The 16,818-nt window shown below is 43.3% G+C and overlaps 1 protein-coding gene across 4 annotated transcripts; it reads right to left on the bottom strand.

Moving 5' to 3' along the window:
* Positions 1–102: 102 nt before the first annotated feature.
* On the bottom strand, positions 103–15,186 carry LOC134209965 (uncharacterized). 4 transcript variants are annotated; one of them, XM_062685981.1, is made up of 6 exons: positions 15,011–15,186; positions 2,958–4,746; positions 1,786–1,863; positions 1,534–1,722; positions 1,113–1,423; positions 103–1,046 (listed from the first exon to the last, which is right to left on the bottom strand). In XM_062685981.1, exons 2-6 carry the CDS (start codon positions 4,737–4,739, stop codon positions 446–448), a joined length of 2,961 nt encoding a protein of 986 aa, XP_062541965.1. In that variant the 5' UTR covers positions 4,740–4,746; positions 15,011–15,186; the 3' UTR covers positions 103–445. The 4 variants fall into 4 exon arrangements, with proteins under 4 accessions (XP_062541965.1, XP_062541964.1, XP_062541966.1 ...); XM_062685980.1 differs by having other exon boundaries at positions 1,534–2,565; XM_062685982.1 differs by lacking the exon at positions 1,786–1,863.
* Positions 15,187–16,818: the final 1,632 nt, after the last annotated feature.

Here is a 16,818-nt window from a genome sequence, read left to right as displayed (position 1 = left end):
CAATACGCTTTCCGAACGCCAATTGTCGCTCACCGCTTCCTGTTTTAGTAAATCAAATGAAAGTATGCACAATTGTATGTTCGGATATTAGAACATCTGAAGTTTCTTGATTACCAGAATAAATAGAATAATTTATTCGTCTCTTAGATTCCTAGTTTTACAAATCTACAGAAACTACATACAAAAAGAGTCATCTAAGGAGAAAATGCTTTCACATAGCATCGTACACTTTAACTCCAGCAATCGTTTTTAGAGTCGTGACTTTCGTCACTACCGTTGCTGAAGGTTATTATCGTTTATAAATTTCTATCTACATAAGAAGAATCGTCATTCTAATCTTTTTCGAGTATCACTGGTTAAGTTCTCGCTTGCTTTCGGCTTACGCAATAAATATTAGTCATCAATAAATACTACATCCCCTAACACGATTCACAAACAGTCTGGCTTAGAACCGTCCGCGAACCTGGTTGATCCAGTCCAGGTAATGCGCAACCTTCACGTAGACCCCGGGGACGTTAGCCTTTCCGCAACCGATACCCCAGGACACGATGCCCACAACTTGCCAGCTTCCGTTGCGATCGCAAACCAATGGGCCACCTCCGTCACCCTTGCAGGCATCCTTGCCTTCCTCACCACCGGCACAGATGAATCCAGGGTTCAAATTGTAGCTATATCCGAGACGCGTCTGGCGGAGTTGGTTCTGACACTGGTGGTGGTTCACGATTGGAACGTCGACTTCCTTGAGGATGTTCTGGTACTTGCCGTAATCACCGAAGGCGTCCTTACCCCAACCGGTTGTCCAGCAGCGCTGTCCGGAGAAATCGGTGAATTTGTCGGGTAGACAAGCAGGAGAAATGTGCGGAGTTCCAGTGAAGTCCACAGGACGATCCATCTTCAGAATGGCCAAATCGTTGTCAAGCGTACCCGCGTAGTACTCGGGGTGGACCTGCACAGAGATCACATCGCGTTCGATGTACGGATAGAATTCAACGTCATGGTTAACGTCCCATTCACCAAGTCGCGCACGGAGATCGAAGCCGTTGTAGCTGTGTTTTGAGAGAAACAAATAGAGTTAGAACAATAGTGCAAACAAGATGGATAAGGGATCTTACGTTTTGACACAATGGGCAGCGGTGATGATGTACTGGTTATCAATTAAAGTTCCTCCGCAAACGTAAACCGATTCCTTGGGGTCCTTCTTCAGGATGGCGACCTGCCATGGGTACTCGCCGAACTCACTGTCCCCATCGACGTAGACTGGATTCTTGATGCGACCGTTGATGCCCTGAGCGTTGCGAACGCCACATTTACCCAGATTGGCGTGAGTCGGAGGTTGTGGGGGACGGTAAGCTGGGCGGCGACAGCAAACGCTGCGAGCCGGGCATTGCTGTGGCTGTGGGCGAGCTCCGTAGTATGCCTGACGCTGTGGGGTAGGTTTTTGAATGTTTGATTAATGCGAATGAGTTTTAAAGCAGTTGTATGTTACGAAAATGGATCAAAGCAGCATTACAGAGGGTTAGTGTACGCACTTACCTTCTCTGCTGAAATAGACTTTTCCTGTACCTCTATCTGTTCACTTGGTACCGCCTGTGAGTCAATTTCTCTGACCGATTCCGATGGTTCCAGTTGATCCGGAGCCGGAACGTCGGTGGATCGCCGACTACGTGGAAAGCTAACGGTGTTACTACCTTCGGAGTGTCCCGGAGCTGGTGTTGGAATGTTCTGGGTAGGTGGAAGTCTTTCGTTACTATCTTGATAGTTTTGATACTGTCTACCGTAGTGTACTCTATTCTGATTTAGGGAGTCTGGTTGGTTCTGGGGATACACCGACTGGTAGTGGAAGTTACCGATTGGTTGTTGTTGCTGAGGGAAAGAAACATTTGAAGCTCTTCCGATATCGCTAGGATTGTAGTCTAGTTCTACATCAGAGGAAGAAGCTGCATCACGGTAGAAAGGAGGTCTGGGGCCGTAGAACGGAGGTTGTGGTGGACCACTTGGAATAAAGGGGGGAACTGGTGGTCGGCTAATTATAGGGCCGGGAGGATGAGGATATAATGGTCCAGGACCGTTAAAGACAGGTCCCGGAGGTTTAGTGAAGATAAGCTCTGGACCAGCGGGACCGAAAGAAGGTGGTGGCCCGTGGACAAAGGGTGGTCCATGTGGAGGACGATAGATTGGAGGTGGTGGAGGATAACCATAGTGGTTGTGAATGTGATCGTGCTGATTAAAAACGTGCAGGATGTTTTGCTTTTTAGCTGACAACAAGTGTCCCACTTTGTGAACTATGTGTTCAGTAGGAGTCACGTGAAGGTTGACAAGTGGCTTCACGACCTTGTCGCCGTATTCATCCTTCGTGACTTGAAGGGAAAACAGAGGATTCACGTTGACCAAACCCAGATTGAGACCGTTGGCACCAATGGATCCAAAATAGGGATTCCCGGCGGGATTGGGTCCATAAGGATTCAACGGGTATGAGGGATACGGTAGACCAAAGGACACCCCAAAGGTAGGAACAACTTTCTTTCCACCTCCTCCATCACCACCGTGGCCACCTCCCAACAAACGCTAAAACAATACAAGTAAACATGGTAGTTTTTAGACAGTTGCGGTCGTGAGCGTGGGTGGCTGTTGAATCGCTGAAGAGGCTTTCAACAGTTCAACGGCATGGTGCTTAGTCCAATTCGATTGTGTTTTTTTTTGTGAGCGAAGCCAAAGCTTATGTCAGAATGTATTGTTTTAGTGTTTGTTTTAGAGGTGTTTTTTGTTTAGGTCCAGTGTCCGGTTTGGTCAACTTCACAACGTTGATACGTACAAAGCAAATGGTACAGGTAACATCTATTTCAGCAAATAGATTACGGTATTAAGGTTAGGTGTAGAGGTTAGTAAAGGCCAGAATTTTGATTAGATTTGGAATTTTGAGCTGTAGTTAGTGAATTGGAGAAAGAATGGGGACTTACCGGTTCGATGTTTGCTTTGTCATCACTCTTGTCCGTCTTTGCAGAGGCGGTAGCTTCCCGCTTAGTAATCTTCTTAACTGGTTCCGTAACATTGGCCGAACGAGCCTCGGCAGTGAAATTCTTTGGCGCTTGAACAATGGTCATGACTCCTTTTCCATCGGTGATAACAACTTGCTCTGTATCGGCTTGGATGTCGGTCTTGAGGTTGCGTGGATCCAGAGGAAGAATCAGATCATCCCGGCGACCAACGACATCTTGGGCTGGGCACTGATCGTACGGAACGCAAACGCAATCTTCGTTACGATTGCTGAGGCCGTTGTTTCCACTGTATTGAGCATTGTTGCCGTTATATTGTCCGTTGTTGATTGAGTACTGGTTTTGGTTGAACTGGCCGTTGGTGTTGCTGTACTGTCCGTTGTATTGCTGGCTGTACTTGCTGTAGTCACTGCTGTAGCTGTTCAAACCGTTGGCAGGTCCTTTGACATTGAGTTCTTTTTTGTACAGGTTCGGATTGGATGAGTGGAATCCTCCTTGGTTTGATTGATAGTTACTGGTGCTCAATCCGTTGTAGTTATTGTTACTGGATCCGCTTCCTGCATTATCTACCGCGTACGATCCATAGACAGTATTGCTAGAGCTGCCAAATGTAGCAGGTCCTTGGTTGTAGTAGTTGTTGGATCCACTAACGGGCTTGGATTGCGAAGCATAGTTCTCGTACTGTCCATAGTTATTGTTGCTGATGGATCCTTTCAGGTCCTGATAATCAAAGTCCTTACCACCAACAGGGCTAAAACCAGATAGGGAACTTCCGGAGTTTCCATACACACCGGATGAGTACAGGCTATTGCTGGAGGATGAGCTACCACCAACAGCCGAACCAGTGATCACTGCTGAAGATAATGGGATGGGATTGTTAACGACGACAGTTTTTTCATCTTTTCCTCCCTCGATATGATGGTAGTGATGATGGATGTGTTGTTCAACTGGTGGAGTTTTCAAGACGGTTGGACCATCGCCGATGATTACGCCTGGTGGTTTGTTGGGGGTTTCGAATTCGTATGGGATATCGCTTCCTTCGTAGATTGGGCCTAGAGGTTTCGGGGGATAGGGAGGATAGGATCCGGACTGGCTGGAGTAGGATCCACTGAATGAGGAACCACCGTTGAAGGAATTCGGACCACCGTAGGGTGGCTGTTGGGATGCAAATCCTACTTTCTGTTGGGGGCGATTAGGAAGAATGGGCATAGGTTGGGGTGGTCCATAAGGACCCTGGTGTGGTTTTTGGGATGGTGGTTTCGAGGCGTACTGAGGACCTTGAGGAGGAGGACCAGGTGGGCCACGGATAGGAATGGTAGCGATTGGTCGACCAACAGGTTTCAGCGCCACGGGTTGAGCGTAGATCAGATTCTGTGGATTGAGGTAGGGGCGTCTACCATCGACAAGTTCTCCATCGCACTGCATCAGTCCGAGTGCGCAGAGTTTTTCTTTGATGATGTTTCGTGCTTCAGCATCGTCGGAGTTCTGGATGGCTTGCATTACTGATGGATCGGTATAGATTTCGTCGAAGCCTTCCAAACTGCGACCCTGGCGACCGCTGTCGAGTATGTAGTTGATGATGTCGTCATCGGCAACTTCTGTAACATTTTGACCGCCGTCCTGTCGTTTTTCGCGGATCAATTCTTCCATGAAGGACTCTCCATTGTTCAGCCAGTTCCATTCGTCGGCGTTGATGGCCGTTACGGCCAACAACACCACCAGCGTGGCGGTGGTTATGAGATTCATAATGTATCTGTAAACGAGAAGTCAAGGAAAGATCGGTCAGTATAGGGAAGCTCAACAAAAACGATTGTAAAATACCGATCAGTTCATCATATTTCAAAGTTCAACGAACGGCTGAACATAGTTTATAATTCCTTCACACTGACCCAGTTTTGGATAATTGACACATTCACATGCTTGTTTGCACCCCAATTTTCGAGGTCTGGTTATCTAACCAAGCCCCAGTGCGCTTGATTCGGTTTGCATCCACTTCAGATACCATTGGCCATACGATTTTCAAAGCATCACGCGGTCATTCGCTTCTTCGAATGGAATCAAAACAGACTCGAAGAAAACTTGAGTGGCTGACTCACACAAATGAGTTAATAGCCTCCTCTACTTGGCTCAATGGTTTTATAGGGTGCTTCGCTAAATCATCGTACCTACGGCGAATTTTATTTACCCTATTTCTGAATATACTTCCTAAATTCACATTCTTCAAATTTATGCTCTAACTTTGGTTTGTCTTCGCCTTAATAAGGTAAGATGGATTGCTGCAATCAATACCCTATACCCGCGTTCTCCAGCATCCCATGCCATGTCGGTGCATTCAGCTGGGCTGACACAGTATTGGACGACCTGATGTGCGCAAAAACCAGTTTTGCAGCCTACAAACTGACAAGCGAACCAGGAAGAGCTCGGTACTAAGGCGCCAGCATTAGTCCAACAAAACAGCCATCTTTCACTTTTACTTGCGGCGCAGAAGAGCGGAAACATCTCTTCGCGAAACTTGTCGCGGAAAACAATGGCGATTGTTTCGCACAGATCAATCGTGCCTCATCAATGCTATTATGTGTTAGTTGGGACCCTAAGAGATTTAAGCATTGGCAAAATAAGGCTCCCCGAAGCGTGACATCCAACCGTTAGTGTGTGCCTTAAAAGAAATGCCGGTGATGATGGTGGTGGTCAAAAGCTTCATTGTTTGTCACCATACTGAGGTGACGTGCGCACTCAGGCTGACACTTTGTGGGCGCCATTATTGGGGCCACTGCTCAGATGGAGAATTGCATCATAGCGATGCGAAAAAAATGTAAACAAACTTCACTCCGAGGGATTTGTTTTATTTATTTGCGTGGCGAATATGGTGTGGAGAGGAGACCGAGAGAGACCGTCAGCAGCTGCGTGATTGGGCGTGTGTGCGCGCGCTGATTTTGGTGACCTCCAAAATCGCGCGCGCGGGGCTGTTGGGCGAGTTTATTCAGCGTAGGAAGGTGCGTCATCGTTAGCAGTGCACCGTTGCTGCTGCTGGGAAGGTCTTTGGCTTTGTGTGATCGGTGCTAATGAAACTGAGAGTGTTTTTTTTCAGTTTTGGTTTTTTTTCTGTTGATGCGAAAAAGTTTGTTAGCCTTGTGGGTGGAGTTACGTTGAGATAGGGAACCACCGCAGTTGCAACAAGTCTGAGATCAGCAAATTTAGCGGCAGTTTTAGGCGAAGTGGTTTATCAGGATTCAACAATGTTATGTCACGAGTAAGCCGATATGGGAAATTAGGTCAATGAGTGTTGACTTCTAAATTTGTTTGCAATAGTTTGGTTATGTAAGATTGAGCAGGTTACTTTAATTCGTTTATTTTGAATTTTTTGTGTTAATAAGACATCTGTCATAAACAATTCGATGCCTGTCAAAAATAATCTTGCTATGTGAGCAGGGTTATTTGGTAATTAGGGAACTGTTAGTTTTGAGTAATATTTGATTATAATTTGGAAAAAGACGCAGTTTTAATTGAATTTTTGTTCGAATTACCGAATCCCCTTACTTAATATCGCCTCTACAAAGAGAAATTTAACTCAAGAATGTCGCCTGTACTGTTTTTTTTTTAAACAAATCAGAAAGACAATAAAAACGCCTGATTGCTTATCCGTTCTTTAAATGTAATGTAATAAGTTTCATTCGAGCTATTCAATCAAAAGTATTCATTACGGGTTTAATGCCAGACCTGTCCCTTCCTTTGTTTGTACTTTCCAAATATTCTTCACCTACTAACATTCGGTGGAACTGACAATGTAGGAGCTTCTTCCATTTATTCTCTACTTCTTAACTATTTCAGCCGTGTAGAATGCAAAATGATTTTTTGAACACGCTTACAGTAAGCCGGAAAGCATCTAAAGTAAGATTTTTGAAATTAAATATACCTCGTAAAATATTTGGTATGTGCAGAATCTAACACCTTCAACGTAACGAATGTGAAATATTTATGTTTTTTAAAAAATGGCATCCTCAACGATGATGAGTCGGATTAGACACATTTTTTAGTAAGTCAGGCTTAGCATGTAAAAACATAACTTACCATGGTGAAGCCTGATCTATGCTACGGTACATCCCCTCTCATTAAAAAAAAAAACATTCTTTCCGAGCTGCCGTTTTCTGGCAAGTATACGTCAATTTACAAGTTTATGATTACATAAATTTCATAGAAATATAGAAAAAATATGTTGTCGATTAAGGAAACAAACGTCACGTTGCTAAATTACGGCAGCATTAATATTTGCCTCTCCACATCTCGGTATTAAAGGGACCGTCGAGATAGGGAGAGATCGAGGAATGGAAGGAAAATTGAAATGGGTACTAGATCCAAAAAAGCTCGTTGCTATTGAAGCGAGGACAAAACAAAAGTCATTCATTGTTGTTGACATGTCTGTTATTGTCCAAAGATGGTTTAGTAGCCTGAAAATTAGAACATATCGACATAAGGAGAAAGAATCCAGAACAAGATATGATCAGAACACATCAAGATAGAGAGAATCAGGATAGAGAGGTTGTTGAGATGTAGAAAGCAAAAATATATGTAGATTGAAGGAACCGGGAAAACAATCGACATAGGTAGTGGTATTGAGATAGAGAACATCGAGATGTAGAGAGCCGACTGTGGATACAGATATCGTTTCCAGTAGCAATGCACTAACACAGGCTTTCCTTTTGAAATGGAGGTAAGGTTCTTCGGACGCTTTCCGGGCCTTCCGGGCCCCCCACCACAGGTTATAAGTTCTTACAGCTCTAGCATTCCGAGCTCCGCAGACTCTCCAACCCAATTGATAGGTCATACTACTGCCAGTATTCCGCCAAATGTAATCCTCCTCCTTTTGTTGGTCCTGTCTCCTGTCTACAACAGTACCTTCCCGGGAAGTACTGAGATTTTCATTTTCATTGAGAGAGGTCACGCGATATTTACATTTTATTCTCTCCCGCTTTCATAGAAAACAAAAACAATGAAAGGAATTCTGCTAAATTTTCACGGATTTTTATTTCATGAAAGCGCATCAAACTATTGTAAACAAGCTGTTTCTTCTTCAATAATGTTACTTCTTACTCGAAAATCAAAAACAATGCAATCATTTTATCGACTAGTCATCGTTATTTGCACAGATTTATTGAAACTATTTAGAAATTAATATTTCAAAACAAAGCAACATTCCCATCATGACTGCTTGTAAAGTGACAGGTGACCGGTAGACGGCTACATTTTCATTTGGTCTCTTGAAAATGAAAATGCAACTGTTTTCGCTTTCACATCACAGTCACGAAAATTACCAGTACTGTTCCCGGGTATCCTCGAGGGTATCCAATTCGACTCCCAATGCGCTCTCTTCCCTTCTGATCAGGGCAAAGCTACTGATACACCGTCATCATCGCCCCTAACTGCGTCGGGTACGGATCTAGGCAATACTCATATCTCTTTTTAGATTCCACATTTCTACTGGTTATCGAACTTTGTCTTCCTTATCGGCTTTTGGAACAACCTGAAACCGTTGCCAAACGATAGTTCGGGCCTGATTATAGCCCTCCAGGAGGTCGACCGCATCTCCCCAGTCTCCATGGGTCGTTTCGCTGGAGGCAAATACAAATGGGTTTTCACGGCCTCCTCCGGAAGATTCCTTTTGATGTTCTTCAGTTTAGCGAAGACCTCCCAGTCGTTGGAGTTCGTCTACAATACAGCATTGCTATTAGCATGGTAAATGTCTACCTTCCCTGTGAAATATTTCCCGCCATGAAACAAAAGATGAGTGACATCATTAGTGAGATCCCTTCTTCCCTTCTTCTCTTGGGAGATATGAATGCTCAGCACCCGTCCTGGGGAGGTACAAGGTCGGACCCCCGTGGTGGTGCCCAACTCGAAGCTTTTCAGGAGCTCAACGATGGTTCACCCACCTTTTTACATTCTGCTACCTCCATAGACGTGACCACCATTAGCTAGCCCATCCTTCCCGTATTAAAGTGAGAGGTCTCCTCAGACCTCTCCCAAGCAACCAGAAGTTCGGATAAGAAGGGCTATTTTGGCCTAATCAGCTCTCATTTTAAGTAATTTTTGTATGGTGGGAGCGTAAAAGTGAACTTTAAAGTTCCGTTAAGCATACTTGGAACTTGATGTGAACCATAGTGAACCAATTAGTTCGGTTAAGAGTAAATTTAAGTAAAATCTGAACTTCTGGTTGCTTGGGCTATGGGAGCAACCATTTCTTAATTTAAGTCACTGTCAACGCCTTTCCACCCACCACTTCCAAGAGGCCGTGGTGGCGTTATGATGCCGCCGACTGGGAGTCGTTCGATAGCAACCTTCGACACGCGTTGAAGTACGTTCGTCTTTGTCGCCGCTGGTCTATCTATCCATCAGCTCAGTTCATGGCTAGGACGCGAAGCCCTTTGTTGGTAATTGAACGAAATAGTATTTCTCAATTTGGTAAATCAAGTCAAGTCAGAACGAAATAGTATTTCTCAATTTGCTAAATCAAGTAAATCAGCCAGTCAAACTTTTTCCGACGAGTGGCGGCTCAGCCACGTTATTCCGATCCCTAAAAACAGTATCTCCTTCCGCGATACCGCTGATTACCGGCTTATCTCACCAACTTCATGTGTATCAAAGGCTCGACGACCTGGTTGGTTAGCCGTAGGCAAAACGTATTTCTCCGGAGTTGGAGACGTACTCCAAAGTGGCTTCGACCAAGGGAAACATGCCAATCTTCCCAGGAGCTCTCTTCAAGAAGATCATACACGGACGACATACCTAGGAAACAATTTTAACTGAATAATCTGGTTTTGTAGCTGGAGAAGACTATTTTTCGTTGAATAGCTGTATTGGCTTCCAATGTTTGTTGGGTATTGCTTGTGCTCGTCGGAGATACTCCGGCGTGAACGCGTTTCCAAAAACAGGCAGCGGTTTGTGCAGTTCATCGCCTCGTAGTTTGATTTCGCCATGTCGGTCGGAGAAAATGTCCGCGGGCATTCGTGCTGGCAAGCGTAACGAGCAGCCGATCCCAAACCGGAAACTCGTTAAGGTCCTTGGAGTCTACATCGACTGAGGATTGTCGTACATCCAACATTTCAAATCGGTCAGAGTCGACTGCAGATAGAGGATTAACCTTGTTAAAACCACCACATAGAAGAAATGCCACTGCATGCTATTGGCCATGCGTTGATTGACAGCAGGATGCTGTACGGGCTGATGTTAAATTGTGAAGCATCTCGGGAACTTATCAGCATACTCTCCACACTCTTTAACCTTAGTATATCTGCATAGCTTCTGGTTTTTCTACCCTCCACACCTGCTGAGGTTGCCTGCCCGAAGCAGCCAGCATGAACAGCTCTAATGCGAGTTGCTTTAAAAGAGGGGATATCACAGAAGCTCTATGAAGATCGGTCACCGACCTGCTAAACATCAAATTTAGGAACCATGAGCTCCGCTACACTGACGGTGAGCTTTCGAGAGATGGAGTCGGCTTAGGCATTACAGGGAACAACCCAACGATGTCGGATAGTCTTCCTGAACAAGCAATGTCTTTCATCGGAAACCGCAGCTCTGTCCATTGTCGGTATCACTCCCTCCGACAAACCGGTCGTTGTCCTCATTGATTCGGCCAGAGCTATCGAGGCGCTGCAAAGACCATTCGAAACATGATTCCAGGTCATTCAGCAGTTAACAAGTTGTTGCCTGGATTCCAAGGCACTGCGGGGTGCCAGGAAATGACATCTGTTTCCTCGGCAGACGTAAAAGCATGGATCAAAAGATCGCCAGCCAGGATTGAAGCAGAACCAAGAGGCAGCTTCCAGAACCACGCAGCTAAGGAAGGCCAAAGATCCAACGAGCAGGCTACCCGGGCATCCCAATCCAGGTCGTAAGTTGGATGTCTTTTGGACGAACTGGCCATGAAATGGGCGAATCTGATGAGTAAGCCGAAATTGACGAAGTCCCATAAGAACTGTTTCAAATTCGCGAGAAAATATTTGCATGGAATGGAAAGTGACAAATCTTTGTTTTTTTTTCAAATAAACAAAAAAAAAATCTGGACGGACCGAAGTGATGTAGACTAACGCAAAATGAACTCCCCCAAGAAATTATGACGTTTGAGCGGGTCGCATAATGAACGCAAAATGAACTTTTGTTCGAGAAGACGACCCGCTCAAATGTCAAAATCCATCGGGTGAGTGAATTCGATGAACCGCTGCACAGGTCTATGGGGCAGTGCATAGGTTCATTATTTGACGTTTGAGCGGTGCCGAAATTCATTTTGAATGAACTCGATGTATGAAAGAGTGTTCATTTTTAGTAAACAGCGCACCGCTTAAACGTCATTGTGTTCATTCGATGCATCTCCCCATAGCTGCTATGGTCTAAAGCATCGAATGAACACAATGACGTTTGAGTGGTGCGCTGTTCACTAAAAATGAACACTTAAATGAACTCGATTAAGGTCACTCATGACAGAATCCAAGTTTCAAAGTGCTCGCGTTTTCGGGGGCACACCACTCGATACGGAGGCGGCGGGCAACTGTCATTCTTGTTGATTCAGCTTTGCTGCGTCGCAGCATGCGTGAAAAAATAAAAATGACAGTTGTGCGTTGCTTCTGTATCGAGTGGTGTGCCCCCGAAAACGCGAGCACTTTGAAACTTGGATTTTGTCAGGAGTGACCTTAATGAAAAAGAATTTATTCTTAGTAAACAGCACACCGCTCAAACGTCAATGATGAACTCGGTGCATTGGACCATTAGGCTACTCATGAGGACATTCAGCGATGGGACTGACAATCAAAATCAAAACAAAGTGTGTATGCAGTTGAAGGCAACTTACTTCTGGTGTAAACCGCGCTTATCAATTTCTTTGGATTGTTCTGTCAGACCGGTCAGAATAATGCTGTCCAATGAGCAGCTCGAAGTAGCTCGAAGTTGTTCCCTTCCTCCTCGTTCTTTTTTGTTAACAAATGGACATGAGAGGGATGGGACAAACCAGGATGAATTTATTGAGGGGTATTCTGACTTGTCAATATCCCCAACTCAGCCATCTTGGATTTGTGTATGGAATTTATGCTGGTTTGTTTACGTTTTGCACTGAAAATGAACTTTTTCCCCCTGCGCTGGTTATTCCCATCAACTAACGAAGTCGTATAACCTCCTATACATAAAAAAATCTTGGGACGAACTTCGAGCTACTTCGAGCTCCTCATTGGACAGCACTAATAAGTCAAAAAATTAAGGTAAACAGAAACCGTCAGCTGATCGTAACTGTCTAATGGATTGCCTTATTGGCATGATCTAAACCAAAAGTAGGTCGTCAGCTCTAAACTTTGGGCGTAAAAGTTTGCAGGAATGGGGAGCCTTTTCATATCACGCCAAGCTTCCATATCTACAAGAATGAACCCCGGAATGTTTGGATCTGCTGAAGGATGTTTGGGTCGGACACATGGAGAACGAGGCATCAGAAGACGTAATTTTTCAACAGGACAACGCGTCGATCCATGTTTCCAAGCGGTTTAAGACATGGTTTAGCGAAAAAAAAAAACATTCTACTGCTTGGATGGCCGGCATGGAGTCCTGACTGCAATCCTATCGGGAATATCTGAGGCATCTGAGCTGGGCAAGCATACGAAAATGGACGGCAATTTGACAGTGTGTCCAGCCTAAAGACAGTGGCCACACTACAGAAGCTATCCGATTCAATGCCAAATCGGATTATTTGAAATGGAGGAGGCCATACGAAGTACTAGTTATGGAATAATTTCTAAATTTGTTCTATAATAATATTTTAGCTTGAGCTTGAGCTTGATTGACTGCTCGTAGTTGCTACTCCATTATGACCAGATCAGCTGTTCTTGCACAGGAAACCAACAGATGTTTGCTTGGGACTAGCACACATCTTCAATGTACAAGTACTGGTGATCTCATTTGTTAGGTCATACTGGCGCCTGCCACTTCAGAATGCAAGTCAATGTAGGGAAGGGAGAGGAAATGATGATGCAATCACTCGCCCACTGCAAGCCGAATATACCTCTGCACTTGCCACGAGTTCATGCGGAATTTGTTGGAATTTCTGGGTTAGGTTGGAGAAGCAGAGGTCCGTCTTGGTTAACGAGCTGCCAATGTGATAGATAGGAGAAGGTAACTGATGGAATTTCTAATTGGATGTAGGAAACGAGCTCTATAGTTCATTTCCAATTCTAGCAGATTACTGATAGAATACTCAAGTTGAAGGTATAGGAATAGTAATGGAAACGGTATGGAAGTCCATTTCCAGTTCTAGCGATTGCTAGAACATGAGAAATAAAGAGAAAGATACAAAGTAGGAGAATGGAACGGACCTGGGATTGAACCCACGACCTCCTGCGTATGAGGCAGATGTAGTAGCCATATGACTACCAAGCCCGCTAGTTCCATAATAATATTTTATTCTAAAATTTCAATGGTTTGGCTAAACGAACTTCCAGCCCATTTTTTTTTGTTTTTTTGATTATATGAATTTAATTTGATGTATTTTATTTTCTTGGGCTATGAATAGAAAAGAATAAATCAGTTGTATCCCAAATCAACAAAAGTAACCTAAAAATTAACTTATTTTTCAAACTACAAAGACAATGTTGGGTGCGGCTAAACGAATGTCTAGCACTGTATAAGCTATAAAAAATACCCCGTAATCGTGTTTTACCGTTTACTCAAAAGACATCAATGAGAGCGGTGAACCATAAATATTCTATAGGTTGTATAGTCCAGCTTTGAAATTGCAAACAAATATGACATATTTAATCGTATTTTAATTAAAGTACAAACTTCTATGAAATGGAAACACTATATTTATTAGAGTGATGTTTCTAATGACGAAATGCAACGAGTACATCTGATTTTGGAATGCACTCACGAGTAATATTGGAGTATGTTTCTATAATAATAAATTAAAAATTCGAAGGTGCTCAATTTCTTGGTGGACATTTTTTGTCGATTTTGTCTAAGGCGCAAAAGTGGAATTCGGCTTTTAAATTCCAAAACAAATAAAATAAAGAACGTTTAACAAAAACACAGAACTTGTCTTCTGAGACTTGCTATGCAAATTAATAAGATAGCAAAATATTTCAAAATTAAATTTATTTAGTGTTCTTGGCATAATTTATTTCAACTAATTGTCTGAGGTCACGGAGATAACACAACATTCAATTAAATACATATGAAAAGCAGCATGCCTGCAAAAATATACATGCTACAAAATATTATGATTGGAATCGCATATTAGCAGCAGTGCATCACTTCCTTTCACTTTCATTCACAAAGGCAAAGTCACTCGTGCAGATATTATCGTCAATAATTTACACTGCTGTATCTCAAAGCAACCCGAACAAAGCACCTGCTACAACGAGATGCTTTAAACTCCTTTGCAAGTTAAATCACTAAGCGAACGAAGCATAACCGTCCCACTTCCGTCCCTGGGTTTACAAACAATAGCACCATAAACCCTCGGCGCTGCTCGAAATGTATATTCCAATTGCAATGTTCGTGAGAGTTTTCCCTTTGCTAAGACCACCACCACAGCGGACATCGCACAACTCGATGATGCCCTTTCCTACGGACCAAAGATGTCGGTTGATCTAGTCTTGGGCCATCATGATATAACCCCTTCAGCCACTCCGGCGAGCATTCAACCGAAAACACGGCGGCGCATGTTGACACACTTCTGGGTCCAGGTGGGAGGACAAAACTGTCTCGCCGCAAATAAACCAGCACGTGGTTATGCAATCGATGCGATCATCGAGAGCCATGTCCTAGTTTTTTAAGAAAATGTGCGCACTTCATCGATGCTACTGCACTGCGCGCCCTGTTGGTTGGCGTTGCGGTCGGGTTTTCGGTCAGCAATCCTTGCTCGAGCCAAACAAGCCTTGCATAATCCAACCAAGACTAGTCACTGTGTACCACATTCACCAAGTTCGTCACACTCCTCCCCCCACTGAACAGTATGCAGATTTTAGTCCTTAATGCGAACTAACCTTTGCGAACGAAGCACTCAATTTTCGCGGTTGAACACTTATTACGTAAAGAACTGTAACCAGCTTCCTATTTTTTCTCCAGGGTTTTCGTTTTTTTTATCACACTCGAAAATCCGTTTTCGAATTTAACTCGTTCTTTATGATTATAATGCTGCTCGATGCACATCAAACTCGGTACTGCCGTTCAGTTTTGCCCAACTGACTATTTTATAGAATTCCTACGCCTCTGCGAGATCTGCGCCAAACGGCGTACGCTTGGGGGTTCAGGCTTGGAAAAATGCATGCTAGCTCTGTGGATCGTCCCCGGCGTGGCGTGGCGGACGAAGGAGTAGACAAATTTTAATCGGAGCCACACGGGCTTCTTGGAGCGCGCGGTCTGTGCCACGAGAGACAGAGAGTGAGACTTGCATACGATCATGGTGATTGGGGGCTTGTAGGCTGATTGCAGCACGGTTCACAATAGCACCTGTCTACTTAAGAAAATTCCCGTTTGACACCTTAGAAGTTTTTAAAAGTGTCATAACCTTCAATATGAAATTACAAGCTGACAAGCGTTAAAGTTGTTGGCTTTCCACATCAAACAAATAAAATTTAGGTGCCAAAATTGTTTGACATAACATTTTGAAGTTCGGCTGCATTTTAATTAAGTTTCACTCAGTTAACAAACCCTCAAAGGAACAAACCATAATTAGCGAATGTTTACTGTGTTCGATGTTTTTAGTTTGGCCACCCACCCACTGCAGATGGTGATACAACTTGATAGAAGTTATACAGGTAATCTTCGATATAACGTACCCCCGATATAACGTATACTCGATATAACGTCACTCGATATAGCGTACATTTTTCCCCGTTATAACGTACACTTTGAAAAATAATTTTAATTTTGGTAGTTATTACAAAATAATTTACTAAATCGTTATGATCATTCATGTAGGGATGGCATTATTGTATGGAGTCTAATTTTATCAGCTAGAAGCAATAATTACTTTTTTCCCCATTTTACACATTTTGCGAGTCAGAATTGATGACGGGTTGTCTTCAGGACAAAGTCAGCTAATGTCGAGTAAAGTAATGGTATTGTAGATCCAGGCTTGAAGTGCGTACCAGATTATATTAAAATTAATCCTAGAGGAAATTCCTGGAGAAGCTCCCAAAATAATTTCTGGTGAATTTTGTAGAGGAATTCCTGTAGGAAATTCTAAAATAGTTAAAAAAAAATTTGAATTGATTCTTATAAAAAATATGATTGAATTCATGAAGGGATTAAAAGAAACTGAATAAATTTTCGGAACTAATTCGTAAAGTAATTTCTGGATGAATATTTTAAAGAGTATCCAATGGTATTTTTGAATGAATTCTTAAAAGAATCTCCGAAGAAGTTTCCTGAATATATTTTCAAGCAATTCCTAAAGGTATTTAGGTAGGAACTCGAAATAGAATTTGCTAAGAAATTCCCAAATTTCTACAGCAATTCCTTCGGAAATTCCTTCAGGAACTCCGGCAATTCCCGGAGGGATTTCTGCAAAACATCATCTCGAAATGAATCCAGTAATTCCTTTGAAAATTCTTCCAGGAATTCTTTCGGAATTTCCCTTAGACATTAGGTCAATACTTTTACATCGTATTCTTTCTTTAATTTTTCTCAAGAAAATCCTATGACCTCCGAACCCCCTTCGGAAACTCCTTGAGCAACACTTTTAGAAATCATCCCAGGAATTTCTCAAAAAAATTCTAGAATAAAAGTGATGAGTGTTTCCGAGGAATTCTTGAAAATGTAGTCTAATGCGTTAATTGTTTGTGAATGG

This window comes from Armigeres subalbatus, chromosome 2 (genome assembly GCF_024139115.2).
Source record: "Armigeres subalbatus isolate Guangzhou_Male chromosome 2, GZ_Asu_2, whole genome shotgun sequence".
In the NCBI taxonomy this organism is placed as follows: Eukaryota; Metazoa; Arthropoda; class Insecta; order Diptera; family Culicidae; genus Armigeres; species Armigeres subalbatus.
The sequence above is the reverse complement of the archived record's forward strand: the minus strand, read 5'-3'. Positions and strand labels throughout refer to the sequence as shown.

Coding starts and splice junctions, on each gene's coding strand:
- LOC134209965 (XM_062685980.1), bottom strand. CDS start 4,739: ATGAATCTCATAACCACCGCCACGCTGGTGGTGTTGTTGGCCGTAACG. Junction 1,424..1,533: donor AGTCTATTTCAGCAGAGAAG/GTAAGTGCGTAC, acceptor CCTACCCCACAG/CGTCAGGCATACTACGGAGC. Junction 1,047..1,112: donor GCTGCCCATTGTGTCAAAAC/GTAAGATCCCTT, acceptor CTCAAAACACAG/CTACAACGGCTTCGATCTCC.